The sequence below is a fragment of the Pteropus alecto genome, unplaced genomic scaffold, assembly GCF_000325575.1.
Source record: "Pteropus alecto unplaced genomic scaffold, ASM32557v1 scaffold5, whole genome shotgun sequence".
NCBI classification, from domain to species: domain Eukaryota; kingdom Metazoa; phylum Chordata; class Mammalia; order Chiroptera; family Pteropodidae; genus Pteropus; species Pteropus alecto.
Window position 1 is genome coordinate 10,442,558 of NW_006441953.1, and position 22,635 is coordinate 10,465,192.

The 22,635-nt window shown below is 41.5% G+C and overlaps 1 protein-coding gene across 1 annotated transcript in view; it reads right to left on the reverse strand.

The window, feature by feature from the left end:
* Positions 1 to 21,080, reverse strand: part of NWD2 (NACHT and WD repeat domain containing 2) — a 140,123-nt gene extending 119,043 nt beyond the window's left edge. The window contains exon 1 of the mRNA XM_006918941.1: positions 20,930 to 21,080. Within this exon, the coding sequence (XP_006919003.1) occupies positions 20,930 to 21,080 (151 nt within the window). The remainder of the gene's footprint in view (positions 1 to 20,929) is intronic.
* Positions 21,081 to 22,635: the final 1,555 nt, after the last annotated feature.

Sequence of the window (22,635 nt, forward strand, 5' to 3'; positions counted from 1 at the left end):
ATAAACTATAACTACATTAATAAAAAAGGGCTAGGTCCTGTATTTTTGCTGCTGATTTTATTTCTTATAGAATGAAGGTTTCTTTTTACATTTTTTGAACTTTTGAAAATGTCTGGTGATATGTTAAAATGTCTGGTTATTTGTTCTTATTTTATTTGTGGAGCAGGGAATTTCATCATACTACAAACTCAACAGCTTTCAAATACAGATTGAAATATCTGTTTGACATACAGACCCATCCAGATATAAATATATTCAACCTCCTTGGGCAAAAGAAATCTACTGGCTGTATAACAAAGTGACCTATTTAGGAAAAAGGTCAGCTGATTATAAAAAATCAAAATGATAAACAAAACAACTCTAGGATGAGGAAGGGATAGAGAAATATCATTTTACCTAAGGGAGAGAAACTATTCAAATCACACAACTACCAAAAGTCAAGCAAGTGCTTCTGCAGCGCTAGGGTCATATGAGGTTCATGCCAGCTATCTAACCTTCAGCAAGCCACTCAAGTTCTCCGGTCTTTCTATTATATGGGAAGGGACTGAAAAAAAAAAAAAAAGTCACCTATCACATACGAATTCAGCCAGGCACTAAATTAAGCTGACAGTTATCTGTTACAATTGGGAGTGGACAGACCGATTGAAAGAGCCTGGGTCCAAAAATTTTCCCTGGTTTGAATGGCTTGGTTAGCTCAATCTAAAGAGAATGAAATATCTATTAGCTGCCTCGTTGCCACATTTGAGAATCTCCATCTTAATAGCCATTGGATACAACTCAGTTCTCTCTTTAATTGCTATCTTGTTTCAGGGATGCTCAGAACATATTCATATCACTGTTTACAGGAACTCAATAAATGTTCAGGAATAAAGGCAATCTTTAATCACTTACAATGGCCATCCAAAACCCTACTGCTAAAAATCATCTTTTTTTGTTTAAATAATTTAGGGCCCATTCCAGTCTATCATTCTCTTGTCTCTACGTTCTCTATTAAAACTTACAAGGAACTTGAATGTTTTTCACACTGCTGTCTGATTTTTTTCCTGCTGTATTTTTCCTAGTCTCTTCCTCTCCCTCTACCTTTCCTTCTCCTGCTCCTTCTTTCTCTTTTCCTCCTCTTATTCCTTTTCTCTGCCTGCCCCCCGCCACCCCACAACTCAATACACTCTATAATTCTACTTCCATTTTGAATCATCATAAAAACTAGCATTAATGAGTCTATTAAGTCTGGCATAGTGCTAAGTGCTGTCCATACATTATTTCATTAATCCTCATAGGAACTTTAAAGTCAAATACTATTAGTCCCCTTTCAATGCTGAGAAAACCAAGGCTCAGAGAGGTTAAGGAGGAATAAGACACACTGCTACAAAGTGGGGGAGCCCAGATACCAGACCTGGCACTTTCTGATTCCTGAGCCGAAAGCCACAGAATTCTTTGTTGTTAACATCTTGAAAGCTTTTATAATCCATGCTTCCAAACCAGACTAGGGGAGGGAAAGTGGCGAACAGCTCTAGCAAATACTCTGTGTTTCTTGAGTGAATGGATGGATGAATGAATGAAAAAGTAATAGGCGGTATAAGACTCTTGATCACTAGCTACGAAACATGTGGCTCATGTGTTCTTTTTGTGGGACATTACATTTTCCTTCTGCAATTATAGATTCTAATTTTTACAAAGTGTCCTGGGATCTTAGCATCTGCAAACACTGTATCATGCAGCCTCTGGTTGTCCCTGATCGGGGTCACATCACAGCTGCTGCTGCTGCTGAGCTGCAAAATACCCCAGGTGACATTCATTAGGCCTCTAGTGTTGACCCCATCAATCTCATAGCTGCTGCTGCTGCTGTGCCCTCACTGAGACAGACATGGTAGTGCTGGTGCTCCCTGTCCTCCAACTTTATAATGGGCTCCTGAATTGTTGCCTTAGTTTGCCCTCTCAAAGAATTTTTAACAGGTTTCCTAGGAGCTTTGGTTAAAGGATGTGGCATGGAATTCACCTGAAGCTACACCAAGCAGCAGCCTCTGCCACTTTCTGGCACCGAGAAACCAAGACCGACCCTACTCTCTGCCACTTCAGAGAAGATTTCCTGTATACTCGGGTCACATATGACTAGGTGGTATTTTCCTCTCTCATATGAGTCTTATTCTAAGGTTTGGGGCACTCCACCACCTGCCATCTCAAAAAAATCCAATTACTATATATCTCATCCCCTTCCATTTTAGTTACTATGGGCCAGGATAGCGAGGAGATTCAGGTTAGGCTCCATGTCTTTCTGCCCTATCAGGACACTGAAGGAACTGAATTCCATCCCCCCACAAAACACCCCAAAACACAAATCAGATCTATTTGAACGAATCTACTAAAACATATACACCCAAGTAAATACTGACATATCCTCTTTCTCAACAATGTTGGAAATACTTTTGAAATCTCAGAATCATTTTTAAAAATAAACCAAATCAATGAATGAATACACTTCAAATAGATAGTGATAATCCTCATCTTTTTGGGCCTAAAGTTGGTTTATGGAGCAAAGTCTAGAAATTATGGTGAGAGAACATGCTGGCCCCAGAGGATGTAGCCTCGATAAATTCCCTGATCTCATTTCCTATCAAGGCAGATACTCAGCAGAGACATACTGTACTGGCTACTAACATATGGCACCTGTGCTGACTGACTGGTCCTATTATACAGGGGTGTTAAATGTTGTGAAAAATGCCCTCTCTCCATCTACGTTCCTCCATGCTGACCTTGTAGCTTCCACAGGGCCTTCGCACTTACTGCTGCTTCTTTGCACTTCTCAGCAGAAATGCTTCGTTCCTTTTCTCACTCAATTCATGTCATTGTTCAAGCATTATCTCATCAGACATCCCTCCTCTGACCACTCATTACTGGAAGAGAGAAACTCTGGCCATTACTCTTTCTCCTTCCTTTATATTTTTCTTCACAATACGTATCACTTCCACAATGTATAAACATATTTTGTTTTATTTGCTTTTTTACATTATGGTTCCTCTATCGGAATGTCAACGCCATGAAGGTAGGGAAAATCTGTATGTTAAATAAAAACAAGTTATTTAACATTGTTAAATTCTATACCCTCAGGACTTAGAACAGTATCTTACATGTAGAAAACCCTCAATAAATATTTGTTAATTGTTTAAATTTCTGATTAAAACTGAGGTTAGACTGTAACGTAATAAAGTATGCCTATTCTTCTGACTTGTAAACTTATTTCTGATAACTCTACAAAAGCATTTTTTAAATGTCAACCTTGACAGACAGTTGGAAATAAACCTTCTGGCTTAATGCAAGTAAACAGAATATAAATGTTTCCTAACTGTGTCATCATGTCACATACGTTTCCCTCTTTTATTGAGTGGGCATCAAAGACACCTCTGGCAGATGAATATTTTTTGTTGTTTTAAATGCTGGACTGCTAGTTGAACCAGCTCGATGTCACTTCTTTACTAGCTGAGTTGTCATCATCTTCCAGGTAAGTAGATAATAGAGCTAATAATAATAATAATGGTCATAATCTTAGTTATATATCATGAGAAATTATTATGTGCCAGGCATAAGATAAGCATTTTGCAAGATGTCATTTGTAAGCCTCATAAGAATCCTATGATATTTTCAATTTTAGAGATAAGCAAATCTAGGATTAGAGAAATTAAGTAACTAACTCAAAGTCATGGAGTCAGAAAATGGCACAGAGCAAGGTTGCAAATCAAAGTGTTTCCAAATCCAGAATGTGAATCATTAACTCTATTACTTACTAGTTCCTGTGTTTATCTTGTGTTGTATGTGTAAATGTGATTGATTGCATCATCCAATTCAGGGGAGAGATCCAATTCCTTCTTGCCAGGAGTTCATATTCAACCACTTAGTGATTTTTATCATTCTAAAGTCTCATTGGTACACCTAATGAATAGGTCCAGTGATTTTTATCATCCTAAAAGTCTCATTTATACAACAAAAAAAGAGGTCCTTTATGTTCATTTCCTCCTACCCATACTCTCCAGTTTTAATATTGAACATTCGAGAAGGGTTTCTAAATCCTGATGTTTCCCACCAACTTTGTTACACTTTCCACATTGAAATATTCAACAGTGTGCCTTTATACAGTACACTGCAGTTTCCAAAGTGCTTTTCCATCCATTATTATGACAAATTTCTGAGGCAAAAAGGACAAGTGATATTTTTCAGATGACAGAGTAGACATTCACCAAGTCAGGACAAAGAGCTAGACCTCATACTTCTTCTCCTTGGAAAGAAATAAAACAAAATGAATTGCTCAGGAGTTTCAAAGAAATGGAATAGTGTAACACTAAAGCTGGAAGAGGCCCCAGAAGTCCTGTTTTTCATCCACCACATTCTACAGATGAAGAAAGTGTCTCAGAGAAAATGCCCAAGGTCACAGAGCTACCATCCAAACCAGAAGTAGAAGTTGAGATGTGTCAGTACATTTCATGCTCCTGTATCACCTCGTGATGTCTCGAGGACAGGAACATGCATACATAATGCTATTAGAAAACAAGGGGAAAGTTCTCTTGTGAAAACGCTCAAATCTCTCCAACTTCTACATGACTGTTAATGCAAGCCTGATTGTACGTAATTTAAATGGAACACAAAATGAGACTTGCCATAAAAATGTTACAGAAAGTGGCAGGGTTCCTAACTGGTCCTCAAAGTCAAAATGCAGTTAGACCATAATATTAGCAGTATTTGATTTCTCATTGTTTTTTTTTTTTTTTTTTTTGAGAAACATGTGGGAATTTAAAACTGCACTGCTGTTGTCTAGTTTCATGGCAAGAACCTTTTCTCGCCTCATTCCTCAATGCCTGCTTTCCCAGGATTCAGGCCCCCTTCTCTGCCCACCTCCTCCTCTCCTGGGTGGCTACAGCAGAAAATAGAGAGCTGTATTCATGGAATGCAGCTATTGGGAGCCCCTCTGGAAGTAAGGGAGCCAGAATGCTGAGCGGATGGGTGGAAGAAGCTGTGAGTCTGCCATCCTGGATGTGCCTATGATGATTCTCTAAAGAAAAGGACATTTAGGGCTTAGCCAAATGTTGGGTTTTTTCCTGAGATTTAAAAAAAATTTGAAACTCATTTATTGCATTCAATACTTACTGCATAATATTTTCTATTTGCTCCTCTGTGAAAGAAAAAAAAAAAGGTTATATTTTTGCTGATATCACAAGAATTAAAGCAGACCCATGCTCTGGGGACAGTTCCAGTAGGTGTGGAAGCAGGGAAGGGCCCTCCTCTTAACACTCTGCTGACCTCAAAATGTGTATGTCAGTTTCTTCTCTGCCAGCATCCGCATGTGCCAGGGGCATGAGAGTTTAGGTGTGAGTTTCATTTGATACCAGGGTGTCTAAGAATCACACCACCACAATTCTGGATTCAGCAATGTCCAGTTTTACCAGCTATGTGATCTGAGGCAGGTTCTAGAACCCCGAGTTTCAATCTTCCCTTGTGTCAAAGTAATAGCAAAAATTTTAAAATCCTATGTTAACTATCTTATGGAGTTCTGAGGATTAAATTCTAATGCAGTTGCAATGAGCCCTACCCAGAAACAAAGCATTATTTCTTTTTCTTTAAACTCTTCCAAATACATGAGTCTTAAACCGACTCTTAAGCCAACGTTAAGTAGTTATGTTACAGACTGTATAATAATGTAACTGATGTTCAGCACTCACGCAAAGTCAGTGATCAAGAAATATTTGTTGAATTTAAAGATGCCTTAAGAGATACAAAAGCGGAGAGAGGGAAGCGGGGTGTCGACCCTCTTTCTCCTGACCTGGCCTTCCCGAACCTTCCTGCTGGTCCTGCCACTGCCAGAACCCGCTCTGGTTCACAAAACCCATCCCTCGACGTTCCTGGCCCTGTCCTCTCCCAATCGCATCACCAGAAGAGCTAACCCTCTGTCAATATACCCAAACTCTTCCTGCGTTTGTGGCTGCTCAACTCCATTACCCCCAGGCTGACAGGGCACCACCCAGAGGCCAACTGGATCACTAAAGGGATGGTTGTAGACGCTCAACCCTACAGTCCCCACCTCGAGGCCAGAGCTCCCAAAAAACCGCATTCCATGAATACAGACCCCATTTTCAAGTAGCATCGAACTCTAAACTTAACAAACAAACATCGTTTGTTTCCAAACTCATAGATTCCAGGGCCTTCTCTTTCATTCCATTCCACTCAGATCTGCGGGGCTGAAGCAAGGAACAAATGGAGATTAGCCCTTTCCAGAGTCAAGGTATCATCCTTCTATTCCTGGCCCACGAATTGATCCACTCGAGAGACCTATCTCCTCCCTTCTCTTCACATCTCCTCTCTACCTGCTCCACCCCAAACACCAGCTTCTACGGGAACACCTATATCGTTGCTTTAATATAATGTGGGCTCACAGTAACCATTACAAGTACACAATAAGAATTAGCAGCTTACACATGATAATAGCCTCTTGAATGAAAGTTCTCAATCATACATGAGATTTGTTTTGAAATCTTTCCTAGGTAACGGGGCTGCTCGTTTTTATTAAGTGTCCTTGCTATGTAAATATGGGCACCACATGTTCTTTGGAACAACTGTGGCAAGCAAACTGCATCAAGGTCTAAAGGATTAACAGGAGTTGGAAAAATGACATATGAATCTTATACAGATTTAAAGCAACGTCAAAGGTATTCTTTACGAGTAAAAAATTATAATTTTTAGTGTACGATTTTAGCATATCTCACATTAAACAGTAGAAGTGCTATCTTTTTTTTTCTCTGAATGTCATTTTATTGAAATCTGTTTGCTATCTATGGTTTTAAAAGAGTTTTGGGGGGCTAATTTTTAAAACAAGTTATGAGTAGCTTCTGCTTTATTACTTGGAGATGAAATGTATTAATACTGTATAATATGGGTTGAAATCATATTTACGTGTTAAATCAACTTTAAAAATATGATGTTTTTATGTAGTCTCCTCTAGCTAAAAGCATACATGATTATATAGGTGACATGGTTTGAAAACAGTGACCCATTTCATGCCACGATTTACCAAAAAGAAATTTATTCAAGTAATTTTCATTCCTTTATAACCCTCACACCTCTTCCATTCTTTTCTTTATCTCCAACAGCTTTTAACAAACTCTGATCTATCATTTTTGAGTCCTTGTCTTTCAGGCATTGTTTTAGGAGCTTACGTACAGTATTTCATTTATTTCTTACAATAACCCTGTGAGGTAGTTGTTATTATGCCCAACTTTCAAAAGGGACAATGAAGCTTGAGGAGATTAAATACTTTACCCAAGATTATAACAAATCTTGGGATTCAAATTCAGATCTAACCTCCAAATTCTTTAATCATAGCCAACATGTGCCATAATCCATGTATTATTACTAATTTTACCTATCTACCACTACATAACAAATAATCATTTGCTTAAAACAATGATCATGCATTTTTCCCTTGAATCTTCAGTTTGGGCAGGGTTCAGTGGGGAAGGCCAGTATGCCCATACAGCCTCAGTCAGCTGGGACAGCTGGGGGTGTTAGAGATCCACGTCCAAGACGGCTCATTCTCCTAGCTGGCAAGGTGGTATAGGCTGTTTTCCCTTCTTTCACAAGGGCCTTTCCATGGGGGGCCCGGGCTCGAAAAAACAAGTGTTTCAAAAGACCAGAAGTGGAAGTAACGAATTTCCAAAACTCTGGACTCAGAAATGATGCTGTGCCACTTCTTCTCCATTCTATTGGCCAAAAACAGTCCGAGAGCCCTGATTCAAGGAGAGAAGTCATGGATTCTATCTTTCAGTGGCAGGTATGCCAAAAAATTGGGGCGGGGGGGGGGGGGCACATGTGACAAAACCTCCATACCTGTTAAGATTTCCAGTTCAGCAGTGATTTCATTAAATTGTGAAATTCCTATTTTATGAATGTTCTTATCCCTCATGGCTTAGCAGATAAATACCTCCAAACTCTAGCTTCTCAGAGGTGGGAAGGGCTGGATCTTTTTTCATTTTTCCTACATGTACTCCTAATTGGTTTTGGAATTCCTTCTCTATACTGATAAGTTAGGCTTCTGAATAGAGACCCTGGGCTTAACAGGGAACTTTTAATTTTCAGGTCTTATTTTCTGTGTTCTCAGTAGATTTTTTTCTTTAATATTTGATATCTTTCATTAACTTTATTGCTCTTTATCATGCAATGACCACACTAGTTTCTTAATTCCATTTTGAAGAATTTTCTAGAATATTGTCAACTGAGTGTAAACTGCTGATTACACTCTTTGCTTAACAACTAGCTAGTATGCAGGTTCTACCACACACAAGTAGATTTTCAGTCTCTGTAACAGTTTCACACATTTTTCTCCTTTAGAAAGTTCTGTCATTTGGGCAAGAAAATTTCTCACCAGTTAAAGCAAATTTTTTACTTTCACTCTGGCTTGTCCTCTCTGCTTTGGCAAAACAAAACAAAACTCAAGCCTTCTTGTTCTTTGTTGCTGACATTGCCCCATTCATTCTACCCCACTCTACCCCACAGCAGTTCCCAGCCAGCTGCGAATGCACTGCATAAACAAGACATGCACCAGTCCTCGCCCACAGCAGGCATTACTAATCAATCACTGCTCTCTCTCTCTCTCTCCTACCATGCTTGGATGTGGCCCAAAGCATTTGTGACTGCAACACATTGTGGCCAGCTGTTATTGATCAAGCAATGAGACTTGACTTCTAGCATATATACTATTCTCATTCTCTCATACTCGCTCATACTTGCTCATACTCGCTCATATTCTCTCATACTCGCTCATACTCGCTCATACTCGCTCATACTCGCTCATACTCGCTCATACTCTCTCTCTCTCTCTCTCTCTCTCTCTCTCTCTCTCTCATATCTCATCTTCTTCAATAGGACAATCAAGTCTTTCTGGCCTTGCAAATATTGTTCTGAATTCCTTATTTTTTACTGAATAACCCTTCCTCCTGCCCAGCCCTGCCTCTATTCTTTGAGATACCCGAAGCCACTCTTTTCCACCTGTAGGGCTGGCTGATTCCAGTCCCTGAACCCAACAGCGACCTCAGCCAGGTAACATTTTATATCTTCTTCAATAGGACAATCAAGTCTTTCTGGCCTTGCAAATATTGTTCTGAATTCCTTATTTTTTACTGAATAACCCTTCCTCCTGCCCAGCCCTGCCTCTATTCTTTGAGATACCCGAAGCCACTCTTTTCCACCTGTAGGGCTGGCTGATTCCAGTCCCTGAACCCAACAGCGACCTCAGCCAGGTAACATTTTATATTACATCTATCTCTACCCTCTGGGACTCACGGTCAAATCACTCGGGCAGCAGTCTGGCCCCGGCTTGGGTTCTTGTCCAAACAGCAGTCTTGTACCTTGTCCATGGATCTCAGTCCCACCTTATGACTAGGAGCTGGGATCCCGCTTTGCCTTTTTGCTCTCTGCCCACATCCCATGTGTCCCCATCTAAAGATGGGGATCTTTTACCCAAACTCTTGTTTCACCTTCATACTTTGCACCTGCCCAAACCCTTCCAATTGTTATTTGAGTAAACGTCTGAGTTACTCTTCTAACACTTAAGGAAATGAAACAGATTTCAGCATGTGCTTTGCTCACTTGCTGAGTAACCTTGTACATCAGGTTCTCTGGTACCAAATGTTTTCCCTTCAAACACTGTGCTCTCTCTTGGATCCGGACTTGTTCTCATCACTTCCAGCTGAACCAGCTCCCCACCAACAACCCCACCACAGTAGAAAGGTCTATTTCTGAGATCTGATACATCTTGATCTTTCCATTTTGATTAAATTTGACCAGCTCATGTTTGACTGGGATATCAGATAGGACGGCTTGATTCCAATTATTCCAATTGGCCTTTACATGTAAATGTCCCTCTCACAATCACAATGGTTTTATTTTCAGTTGTGTTTGTCCTGCCTTGTAGATGGATGAGTCTAAAGAATAAATACAATAGTATGTATCTCTTCTTTGTAACTCTCCACACCAATCAGCTAGAAGTTCAGTTGTATACAATGGGTACTAATAGATATTGCAGCTGATGCTTAGAATGAAATCCAAAGGAAATACACTCAGTGGCGAGTATCTCTCTGAATGACACCACACATGATGGATCATATTAAGAATTATGAAGGATACTCTTTCAATTTTTTGGTTTCATTTCTGAGTTAGAGTCTGTAATCACTCTTGGAATAAGACACCTGACATCTGGGCTTTGCTTTTTGCTTTGCGTGTATCCATGTCAAAGTCTTTGATATATTTTGGATTGAAAATGAGATTTCAAGGAAGTATTTCATTAGAAGGGGGTATTATTCCCTTTGAATTGTATTCAAAGTTGCAACTTTTTATCCTTTTATTAAGTTTCTATCATATAATCCTCTTTTCTAATTACACATCAGCCAACTCATGTTAATTTGCTTAATAAATCTTGCTTGATTTCAACACAAAAAAATATGATGGATACTAAAGCTATCAAGAAGTTATATAAATGTGTCTATCTTTAAGTTAATAACATCAGAGTTTCTTGATTGATTGTATGTAACTCGGCACCTATATATATTTTTGAGACACCTACTACAAGTTTTACATTTAGTTAAACCATACATAACCATTAAGGGCAAAGCTTAGAATTTGAGCTGGAAAGAACTTTATCAAACCTAATTACATTATGAGTTCCAGTTACTCTGTAAAATTGCCTCATTTGCCATTTTAAAAGATGTGAGTTTGTACTTAATTTTTTTTGATTGTCTATTGCTACATTTCACCCAAAACTTAGTGGTTTGAAATTTGTTATTTCTCGAGAGATGAACTGACTTTTCCCAAGGCCATGCTAAGCACTTCCCCTATAATAGTATTCTGATGTCGATGTTTGATATAGCTTCCGCTGTTATATGCAAGGTATGTAATGCCTTATAGTTCATTATATTCTCTTCTTTGTATAAGACCCTTGGCTGTGATATAATTTGTGCTATGTCAAACTAGATATCTAATTTAAATGATACTGAGATACTGAGTAAGTAAAGGATTCCACTGTGCACAAATGTTAAAACTGAAATAATATTCATGTTAGGGGGGAAGCTCTTTTTCCTCTATCCAGAGGTCTCTTCTGGAGCATATGACTCCTAGACTCTCTTTACTTGCCCTTCCCAGGTCTGGGGTGGGAGCATAACAGGTGACTTATTTCATTGGAAAATGTGGGAAGAATAAATCAGGCAGCTCAACCCACATGCTCACTCCTCCTCCTGGGGTGACCTGTTTACAGAGTGTGGGTTCTGCTCTCCTCCAGGCTCAGTGTTTCACGGGCAGACCCTCTGGAAAGTCCCCTGCATGTGAGTAGGAGGATGTCTATTCCGGTGTTTAGAATTAGGAAGCACCAAAGCATTCTCCATTATTATCTTTATCAGTAAAAATAGGGATATTCTGATCTATGCGCAAACCCTTCCATCTTTTTTCTCAGTTTGGAATTTGGGAAGTTCAGGAAGAGTGATATTTATGAAGTTACTGTCCATGCTCAACAACTCATCATCATCACAATTATGATTATTAATACTTGTTGAGCACGGTTCCAGACTGCTAGCGGAATTTGGGAAGTTCAGGAAGAGTGCTATTTATGAAGTTACTGTCCATGCTCAATAACTCATCATCATCACAATTATGATATTAATACTTGTTGAGCACGGTTCCAGACTGCTAGTTTACTTGCTCTTTGTGAATTAACTCATTTAATCTAAGAAAGGTCAAAGTAACTACACATTATAACTGGAGGGATTTGTGCTTTCAAAGTTGGCCACCATTAATCCCTCCCCTCCTTGCATGCACATGCCTCTCCTGACATCAAGAGATGTGGTCTAATTCTCCTCCCTTTGAATCTAGGCTAGCTCATGACTTGCATAGATAGAATGCAGTGAAAGTGACACTCTGGGACTTCTAAGCCCAGGCCTTAAGAAGACCAGAAGCTACCATTTCCTTTCCCTAGGAAGCCAACCCCCTGTGATGAATCCTGAGGTAAAATACTGAATGATGAGAGAGAAGCTGTAGAGAGTGAGCCCTCGTGGAGGAGCACTGAGGAGCCAGACACATGAGCCTCCTTCACCCACTCAGCCTTGGCTGAATGCAGCAGTCAAATGCGCAACTCCAGCCAACACTTTGTAGGACAGAAGAACCACCCTTTTTCTGCAAGCCCAGCCTAGCCCAAATTCCCAGACATTTGTGAGAAATGATAATGATAAATTGCTGTTTTAAGTCACTAAATTGTAGGGTGGGTTGATATACAGCAATAGACAACTGAAACAGAAATAAAATACAAACTTGCAGACACCCTTTAAAATGGTAAGTGGGGTCACAGCTATGACATAACAAGAACTTTAAAAGATCTGTCAATGATTTATTAAACCATGAAGTCACCATCTATTTGTATATAGTATGCCTATATGGTCACAGTCATACTTTCTTTTAAATGTCATTCTAAATGAACCACCTTCAAAGGACAAATGATAATATCACCCCAAGACTTCAACTCCACACTTATTCAGAGATAATTCTTCATTGAATAATAAAGATAATCTCTATCACCTGTAGAGATCACATCTTTACTTTGCCTCATGCGTGATTAACAGTAGGACAATTTCTACACCCAGACTTCATTCATTCCCCTGAGGAGCCTTCTCAACCCCTCGCTCTGAGCCCCCAGGGTGGCTGACTCCTCTTTGGTGTCTCTTTAAGACTCTGCTCGTATTTTAGCACAGTGCCCATCACATACATTACATTATTTGTGTAAACCTCATGAGAGCAGAGACCTGCCTGTTTTGTTGCTGTGTTCTAAGCATCAGAACAGCACTCCATATGGAGTGCTTCATGCATATTTATTTACTGGTTGAATAAGTGAATGAATGACTATGCCCTCTTCCCTCTGGGCTAGATACTGTTTCTTGCTGTTGAGTATCCATTACCACCTTCTTTCATTCTTTCGCTCGTAGTGTAGGGGCTGGAAGCCTGAAGTTTCTAGTTGTACTTTCTGTCAGGGTCCAAATGCAATTCTGGTTCTGCCAAAGGGATGTATCTGGAGGGGAAAGGATGCCGAGGACATTCCTCAGTCATCAGTTTTGGCGGCTGACATGTGGTTTCAGCAGATGTGTGTGTTTGTAGAAACAGTCCAGCTATCCAGCATCTACTGGCAGTTGTGATACTAGCAGTGGCTTCTGAAGTTTCCTGCCCTCTGGGTTTTGGCTTTGGCAGTGTCACCTAGATGCCTGTCACTCCTCAGACTCTTAAAATTAATTTTTCAGAGCACCTATTTCCATGGAGTATCTGGCATGGTTTCTGTTTTACTACTGAGTTCTAACTGATAGGCTTCTGAAGACTGCATTCCTAGAGGGCAGGATATGCCTTATTCGTCTTTGAATACCTATACCTGCACAGTGTCTGGATCACAGATGCTAATAATAAAACTAATTATAAAGAAACTAATAATGATAAAGATAATTATAACAATAATAGCAAACATTTATTTAATGTATACTATGTGCCCAGCACTGTTCTAAGTGCTTTATAATTGATTAGCTTATTCAATAACCCTGCAAGGCTGATGCTATTGTTGTCCTCTTTTACAGATTAGGAAACTGAGAACAGAGAAGTTAAGCAACTTGCTCTAGAAATCACAGCATAAAATGGTGGACTGAGGAGTCAAACCCAGGTGGTCTGCCTCTCAAGTCTGTATTTGCATCTACTACTGTCTTCCTGCCAGAATAATTTTTACTGAAGGACTTGAAGACACAACTACTATAATTTTAGAACTCAGGCAGATATCCTATTGAATTTATTATAAAAATAGCAGTTCAGGATATTCTCCTTTAAGACTCTTATCTTTTAAAGATGTCCCTGGGGGTATCAAAACAGCTGTGTGTATATACATACACATATATTTTTTTTCTGTACTCAACTGCATTTTTTTCTGATTACTCATTAAAACAATGAAAAAATAGGGAGCCTTAGAAATAATTAACATTAGAGGAAAGGTAAGAAAAAATATGGTGAAGAATACTTGTAGGTTTCATACGAATCTCTTCACGCACATCTTTCTATCCCTTGTCTGGGAGCATTTGCCAAAGTAAACGGCCACTGGTTGCAGCACCTGTAGGGGAAATATTTCTCTCTTTACTGTGTCTTCTGTCAAAATGGAGAACAAGCTTTTCTAACAAAAATCCAAAGATACTGGGGTAGAGAGTCAAGGAAGATACAAAGCCAGGCAAAGTAAAAAATCTACTTCAGCACTGACCCAACATCTGATCACTGATACTCTGGACAAAAGTGCAGAACCCTCAGAGATGATCAGCATAAATCTGGGTGGGGGGGAAATGTACAAAAATAGTGTTAGAGTTCCTTTTCCTCCACTCCACACGTCTGTTGACACACGGAGGGAGATCCACTCATACAGTAGCTCTAGACAAGGCCATCACTTACTCCTCAGGAGAGAAGTATCTTACTCTTTGATGGATGCATTTGGAAGGAAAATCTGCGCATGAAGAGCCCAGCCCTTTTGTTCTCTCTTGTAAGTAAACCTGTCATTCTTCTCTGCAACTCCATGGTGGGAGCGGGCAGGTCTGTGCCCCATCTATTGCTTATAGTGACTGAGAGGGTAAGTTTGTGAAATTCTGAGGTTCAGTATTGGAAAACCCACTTGTCTAGAGTTAAAATCCACATTCCCTAATACAGGTCCACAGCCCTTTCCTGCAATTCCAAAACCCGCAAAGTATTGAAAACAAAAAGTTTTCCCTAGTTCATCTGGCAGCAAAATCTAAAAAGACGTGACTCATTGGCAGCAAAACCTGACCTAAATTGACATGAGCTCCTTACAGGCCTCATTACTCAGAGTTTTGTGTCCCATACAATAGCCAGTAGCGGCATGTGCCTATGTAAATCTATATCTATTACAATGAAATAATATTAAAAATTCAAATTTTTAGTCACACTAGCCACATTCAAAACCTCAATAGCTACATGTAACTAGTGCTACTGTGTAGGACAACACAGATAAAGACCCTTCCAGCACTGTAGAAAATTCTATCGTACGACAGTGACTGAGAGTGGAGTAAATATTTCCTCATAAACATATTCATACTTGATGATGGGGTATTAACCCAGACTCCATATAATAAATAATATAAGCAACACTTCCTTCAAAGCTAAACAATTTGGAATTCCAAAATCTGATCCAACCCAATGAATCACAGATAAGGGAGTGTGGGTCTGCATCAGTTTTAAATCAGCAATAAAGGCAATTATTTTGGTTTTCTTTCTACTTTAGACTTTACCTGTTACTGACTGAATGTTTTTGTCCCCCAAAATCATACACTGAAGCCTTAACCCCAAATGTGGTATTTTGGGGTGAGATCTTTGGGAGGTAATTAGGTTTAGATGAGGCCAAAGGGTAAGGGATCCATGAGGGGGTTAGTGCCCTTATAAGAAGAGGAAGAGACACAAGAGCTCTCTGTCACGCTACCATGGGAGACATAGCCTTCTTCCCTGCAATAATGGAGGCAGTGACTGGAATGATATAGCTATAAGCCATGGGACACACAGATTGCCAGGAGCCCCCTGAAGCTAGGAAGAGGCAAGGAAAGATTTTTTTTTTTCCCTAGAGCCTTCAGTAAAAGCATGGCTCTTCTGACACTTTGATTTTGGACTTCTAGACTCTAGAATCATGAGACTATAATTTTCTGTTGTTTAAAGTAACTTGACATTGCAATCCTAGGAGAGCAAGACAGATTTTGGTACTGAGAAGTGGGGTTCTGCTGTAACAAATATCTAAAAAAGTGTAAATAACTTTAGAACTGGGTAATGGATAGAGGTTGGAAGGGTCATGAGGTGCATGCTAGCAAAAGCCAAGATTGACATGAAAAGACCATTAATGGCAATTCTGGCGAGGACTCAGAAAAGAGGAAAGCTGCAGTGAAAGCTTCGATCTTCTTACAGAATACACAAATAATCATGAACAGAAAATAGATGGTAAAGGCCATTTTGGTGAGGTCTCAGACAGAAGTGAGGAATGTGTTACTGGACAGTGGAGAAATGGCGGTCATTACAAAGTAACAGAAACTTGGCTGAACTGTGTTCTGGAAGGTAGAATTTGTGAGCAATAGAACTGGGTATTTACCTGAGAGTATTTCTAAGAAAGCATTAAAGAAATGGCTTGGTTCTTCCTGACTGCTTAAGGAGAAAGATGAATTGAGGAAGGAATTGTTAAGTGAAAAGGAACCCGAATTTGAAGATTCAGAAAATTCTTGGCCTATCCACATTGCAAAAAATGAGAAAGCTTGTTCTGAAGAAAACATTAAGATTGTGGTTTGAACAACCATTTAATAAAGAAATTAGTACAGGCATGAACCACAGACTACCCCAGCAGAAACATGGCCAGTTTGAACTGAAGAAGACAGAGACAGGATGAAACGAAGGATGGCTGTCAGACTTCTTAGATCCTATAGAACTGGACTATAGTGCTACTGTGCTGTGAATGTGAGTTATTCTTTAAGAATGATCCCCCAAAAGATTCAGAGATCATCAGCATTTCAAAGGTATGGGAGGGCAGTGTCCCTGGAACCTTGGTGGGTGACTCCCTCCCTACAGAGCTACAGAAGTGGGACTGCCACCCCAGTGAGTATAGGAGGCAGAGCATCAAACCTAAGAGGATTATTCTAGAGATCTGAGATTTAATGGAATTTGCCTTTCTAGGTTTTGAACTTGCTTGGGCCCCTTTATCCTTCCTTCCAATCTCTCCCTTCTGGAATGAGAATGCCTACCCCATGCCTATACCACCACCGTATTTTGGAAAGCACATGCCTTATCTGGTTTCACAGGTTTACAGCTGGTGAGGAATTTTGCCTCAGGATAAATCACATCTGGAGTCTTAGCCATATCTATTTAGATGACCTTCAGATAAGACTTTGGGCTTTAAACTTTAGAGTGGATGCGGAACAAGTCAAGACTTTAGGAGCTATTGGGATGGAATGAATATATTTTGTACATGAGAAGTACATCAATTTAGGAAGCCAAGGGGAGAAAGTTATGAACTTAATATGTGTCCCCCAAATTCATATGTTTAAGCCCTAATCTCTAATGTGATGATATTTGGAGGTGGGGCCTTTCAGAGATAATTATGTTTAGATGAGGTCATCATGAGGCTGGGGTCCCCACGATGCGATTAGTATCTTTAGAAGAAAAAGAAAAAGACCAGAGTGCATACTCTTTCTCTGCCACCTGAGGACACAGTGAGAAGATGACCATCTGACAATCAGGAATAGGGCCCTTACCTGGAACCAAAGCTGTCAGCACCTTGATCTTGGACTTTCCAGCCTCCATAACTGTGAGAAATAAATGTCTGTTGTTGAAGTCACTCAGTCTATGATATTTTGTTAAAATAGCCATTACCTGACATTAAATTTATTAAGAATTGGGGCAGGGAATAATAATATTATTTATCAGGCCCTCTTGAATTCTAATAATAGAGAATTGTGTAGGTTCCTCTCCTCCGCATATTCATGGACGATTCAGGCTAATCACAACGGCAGATTTTATATGTTTTAGAATCATTGTTCGAAAGAGGTAAAAATGCCATTCTGGCAGAGAGACAGTGGCTAAATAACTAGAAAACTTCCAAAGATGAATAAAGATGCCACAGATGGGATTTCTATATTGAATGGGAGGTGGGACCAGATGAAGTCCAAGACTTGCCCATATAAGAGAATCTGGGACAATGCTATTGCCTCCCCCACACCAGTTTGTTCATTGGTAAGGACTGGTCTGATGCAAACAAGCTTTTGGACAGAAATATGTCCATTAGAGTTCAGAACAGTCTGAAATTTCCTTGAATGCCCCTAAGGCTACCTCTTGGTGGAGGTGAAGTGGATCAGGGCAGCCATGTTCCCTCTCTCCTACTCAGCTTCTCCTGGCTGTCAGGCTTCAAGAGTAAGGACAGCACTAAACCACTACTCTCAGCACAGAAATCTGGCATGAACCTAGTCTGGGCCAAAAAGCAGCATGAGAGATGTTTTGAATTCTCTGCAGACTCTACCTCGTTTTATTATGCTCTATGAGTTTGGGCCAAGTACCATGACCTGGTGCAGCCTCAGTTTTCGCATCTGTACAATAATAGGGAGAACACCAATCTGGTGCTCTGGTCTGCTAATCTCACAGACTTTGAGGATAGAAATCTAAAATGTTGAATGAGCAACTGAAAATGGCAAAGGGACCAAGAAATACAAATTGTTAGTTACAAAATAGTCACAGAGATATAAAGTACAGCATAGGGAATATAGTCAATAATATTGTAATAACTATGTATGGTACCTGCTGTGTACTAGACTTATTGGGGGGATCACTTCATAAATTATATGAATGTCTAACCACTATACTGTCTACCTGAAACTAATATAAAATAATACTGAATGTCAACTGTAATTGAAAAAAAATTTAAAAAGTAAAAGAAAAAAAGTTTAAAAAAATTGAGTGAGTTTATATATAGGAAAGTAATTCTTCCATTCTAAAGATATGTATTGTCTTTATTACTAATGGGGAAAATCCATACAGCCTTATAAAGCAATACCAATTAAAAGAGTCCTTGGCCGGATTCTTAAAAATACTGCTATGAGTTCAACACAAAGCAGCTTTTATTTAGATCATAAATTGGATTTCCGCTTGTAAGGGAAAGCATGAGATAATGTTCTTCGTCTTAATTTGACAGTGGAGAGGCTCTTGAGTATTGTCCAAGAATCTAATATTGGATTGTACCAAAACACACCATTTGCTTCCTGAATTGTATCCATAAAGGTCTCACAGTAAAATGCTACCTCTGACAGAGCATTTACCAAGATTACAAGGCTTTATGTTCAGGCCCTAAAATATCTATCTCTGTTTTTTCTATTCAACATACCCTCAGCTCTCCAATTTGAATAAAATTTGAGGTCCTGCCCCTATTGAAACTTCTCAGGTAAGCTTCACGTTTCTGGTCTTTTAAGATTAATGTGCAAGCTGCTCAGCTCAAACAGTGACCAGAGGGCATAATCAGCAACTCTCTAGTTTGCTGTTTAAGATTAATATATGTTAAAGCTTTTATTTAAAAAAACTAGAGAATTCAAAGAGTCATGTGGACATGCTTCAGAAAAATGACAATTTTGAATATCAATTCAATATTTAGCTCAGGCGATTTAAATTCATCATTGGTTTTTATTCTAGAAATTACAAATGTAAAAAAAAATTAACTATCGATGACATTAACAGAATTTTCACTGTATTTTAGAAACAATTTATCTAAAGAAAAACAGCAATTCAACTAGTTTTACATCAGCAGATTTAAATACTTCTCATGAGATTTTTTTTTTTTCAAGCTCAGGAGAATTGAAAATTTTAAGGCCAAACATTTTCTAACAACTCTCTCAAACACATTAAAAATATTCTGGCAATATTTTTGAAAACAACAATAGAAATTTGAGTTGTAGATTTTAAGTCCTTAAATAGGCTGCATATCTCCATGGTTTTCTTTATACAGATTTAAGTAAAAATCCTGGAAGACATTTGAAATAAGAGGACTTTTAGAGTGTACTGTAGCTTTCTAAAGGCTTCTTTAACTACTAAATTCTGTGAAAGTGAGTTTAAACTGATAAAAGTCCAGTCGTATCCTCCCTGAAATGTACAAAGTCCTTCCAATACTAGTTAGAATTAGTGGATTACTAATCTGAATCATTCACCAACACCCCTGGCATAATGCAAGCTTAACCTGAAATTTCTACTAATGCTTTTTTTCTTTTAAAACATAAATTTTTTAGAAAGTTATTTTTGTTGGTCCTCTCTGCATACTTTTAAGAAGTAACCTGAGCCTTGGGTTTTCAAATAAGTCTATCCAGCGATTGTTTGAGTGTCAACTTTCTTTTCTCTTTGCTGTCAGTCCCCAGACTTGTTGGAGTGCAGAAAAAGTTAGTCTCGGATCTCAAACATCTATTTGTGTCTCCTAAAAACTCATTTTACAGCTAAACATTTGTAGTTCCAGAAAAGAGCAAGTTTCTGAAGTTGTATCCAGCTCAAGTCAAATGCATCCTACTTTTTCTTCACTTACTGGTAAAGAAAGTTAACATCCAGTACTGAGAACTTAAAAGCAATGATGACCACAGAATTAACCACCCAGCGCTAAGCCGCTGTGATTTGTGAATGCAATAAATCAACAAGTTTTCACTTGGTGCCGACCAGGTGCCCAGCCTTAAGCAGGAACACGATTGAGAAGGCCAGGTTCTGGACTGGGGAGATGAAGCCCGGGACGCCAACTGTGGAGATGGACTCATCCTGGGCACCGCGAAACCAGTGCCAGGCTGAGCGCCAGCCTATCCCGGGACCCCACATCGCGTTACCTATCCACGTCCGCGGGCCTTCGGTTCATAGGGTTCTGCTTGGTCCCTCAAGGCAAAGGGTACCGCTGAGAGGCGAGTCTCAGGGAACACATCGCCTCGGACGGAACAAGTACCAAAGGAGGGAGCCTCCATTTAGGAACCTGCCGCACAACGTAAAGCAAGAACTACTACTTGCGTTTGCGATAACCTCGGAGAAGAAACCGCTAAAAGGAAAGGCGGCGGCAGGTGAGAGCTTCCAGAAGCATCTGGGACATTTCATAGCTCGACCCGGGGGAGTTACCAGGGGCTGAGAACGGGTGTCCTAGGAGAAGTCAGCAGGCAGAGCAAATGAGCCAGGGCAGAACAAAAGTGATTCAAATGAAATTCCCACGCACTCAGGGCAGCCACGGCTTTAGCTGGAGGAAGGGAGCGCGAGGGACGCACGACGCACCCGGCAGTGCTGCGGTCACTGTCTGCCGCTCCCGCCGCACGGACGGACAGAAGGACAAACAGACAAACACGATCCAGGGACTCACCTTCAGGGTTGGCGCTGATGAAAACCCGGACGCTGCGGCCGGCGGGCACGAGGTGAGAAGGCAGGGCGGTGAGGTTCCCGGAGAAAGCCGCCCGCCGGAGCGCAGAGTCCCGGGGACAGGGCAGCTTGGTGCCCGCACCGGCTGGCCACATCGCCCTTTGGAGGAATAGCTGCCACCTCCTCCTGCTCCTAGGGTTCCTGCCCGCGGCTTCGCGGAACAGCGAGGTCGATCCCCGCAGGCAGCGCGGCTCAGAGCCACTCCGAGCCCGAAGCGCCACTGGCGAGCTCCGTGGCGCACACCACCGGCCGACCGGGAGCGGCCATACGGACCCTCGGGTCCCTGTCGCTGCCGCCTCTTGTCCCTCTGGGCGTCCGCCTTCGCCTTCTGCCGGGGCTCAGCGCAGCAGCCGGTGGGAGCCGGAGGTCAGCGTGGCAGCGGCGACGCGCGCGGCACCTCTTAGCGCCGGGAAGCGCCCGCGCCTGTCGCCAAGTCCGCGGCCATCTCCCCGCCCGCGCCCGCCGCGGAAGGAGGGGGCCGCCAAGGAGGCGGGACCGAGCGGGCGAGAAGAGCAGAGCAAACTTTATCAACGAAAGGCGACTGGAGTTTATCCGGAGCTGCCTCCCGCGGGGCGCAGGAATAACCCACGGCTTAAAGGGCTGCGGGAGCTGAGGCCTCGGGCTTCCCAGGCTTCTCTGAGGACGATCCCGAGCACTCTTGGCTGCCTCCTTTGTAGAGGGCAGAAAAAAAAATTAGCCCGAGAGTCCTGCCACTCCTTTACCTCTCCGAAAGGTCAAAACTCTGAGAATTTTCGGGAAGGCGTGCGTGTTGGCGTCTGTGCGTCTTTACCTTAAGTGCCGGGAATCTGGCCTCAAAGTTAGATACACGCACGGAGCCCGGACCCCGAGGGTCTGAAGCATCCAAACGCGGGACTGTCTCGAGGGTCTTGGAGGGAATGTCACCGCCGCCCTCTCATGGCGCAGGTGGCCGCGCTCTACCGCTCCGCTCGCTCCTCACGCGTAGCAGAGCGGGGGTTTTTATAGCCAAGCCAAGCCGCTCACGTGCTCTTCGCCGCGTGGTCGCGGAACCTTTCCAAGAGCGGATCTCTGCGGGGAGCCCTCCCGAGGTCTCCCGGGGGTCCTTCTTCCTCCCGCCCCAGCCCATTCCCGGGCCATTTCGCCAACACCGCGGCTCTCAGTCCTGCCTGTTGGGAAGATGCCGGGAGCCCCGCATGGCGCGCCCTTGGGCCAGGTGGACTGATGCGGGCTCGGGGAAGCGGCAACCCGCGCATCGTCTCTCAAAATGCAAGTGGCCACGGATTGGGTCAGGGTGCGAGAGGTCACAGTTGGCGTTGGGTCGCTTTTCCAAGTTCATACAATGCGAGAATCGGTTCCATCTGACGCTGATCTAACGTGGCCAGAGCGGATGCAGGACAGTGCTACCTGGGGTAGCGACGTGAGGTGGACTGCTCGAGGGGTCTGGCCTACGTCCGGGGTGACAGTAAATGCAAAGGGGCGCAGCTGTAAAATTGCCATCTTTGGGCCACAGGCCTCTGAACCTATTGAAATACTGCAAATCCCAACAGGAAGGAAGCCCTAGAGGAGGAGGGAGCGTTTGGACCCTTAACTGGAGTTTGGTCTCCAAACCCCTCAGTTGGAGCTTAAGAGCAGGAACTCCTGCTTTTAGAGGCGGAGAGCAGCTTCTTCAAA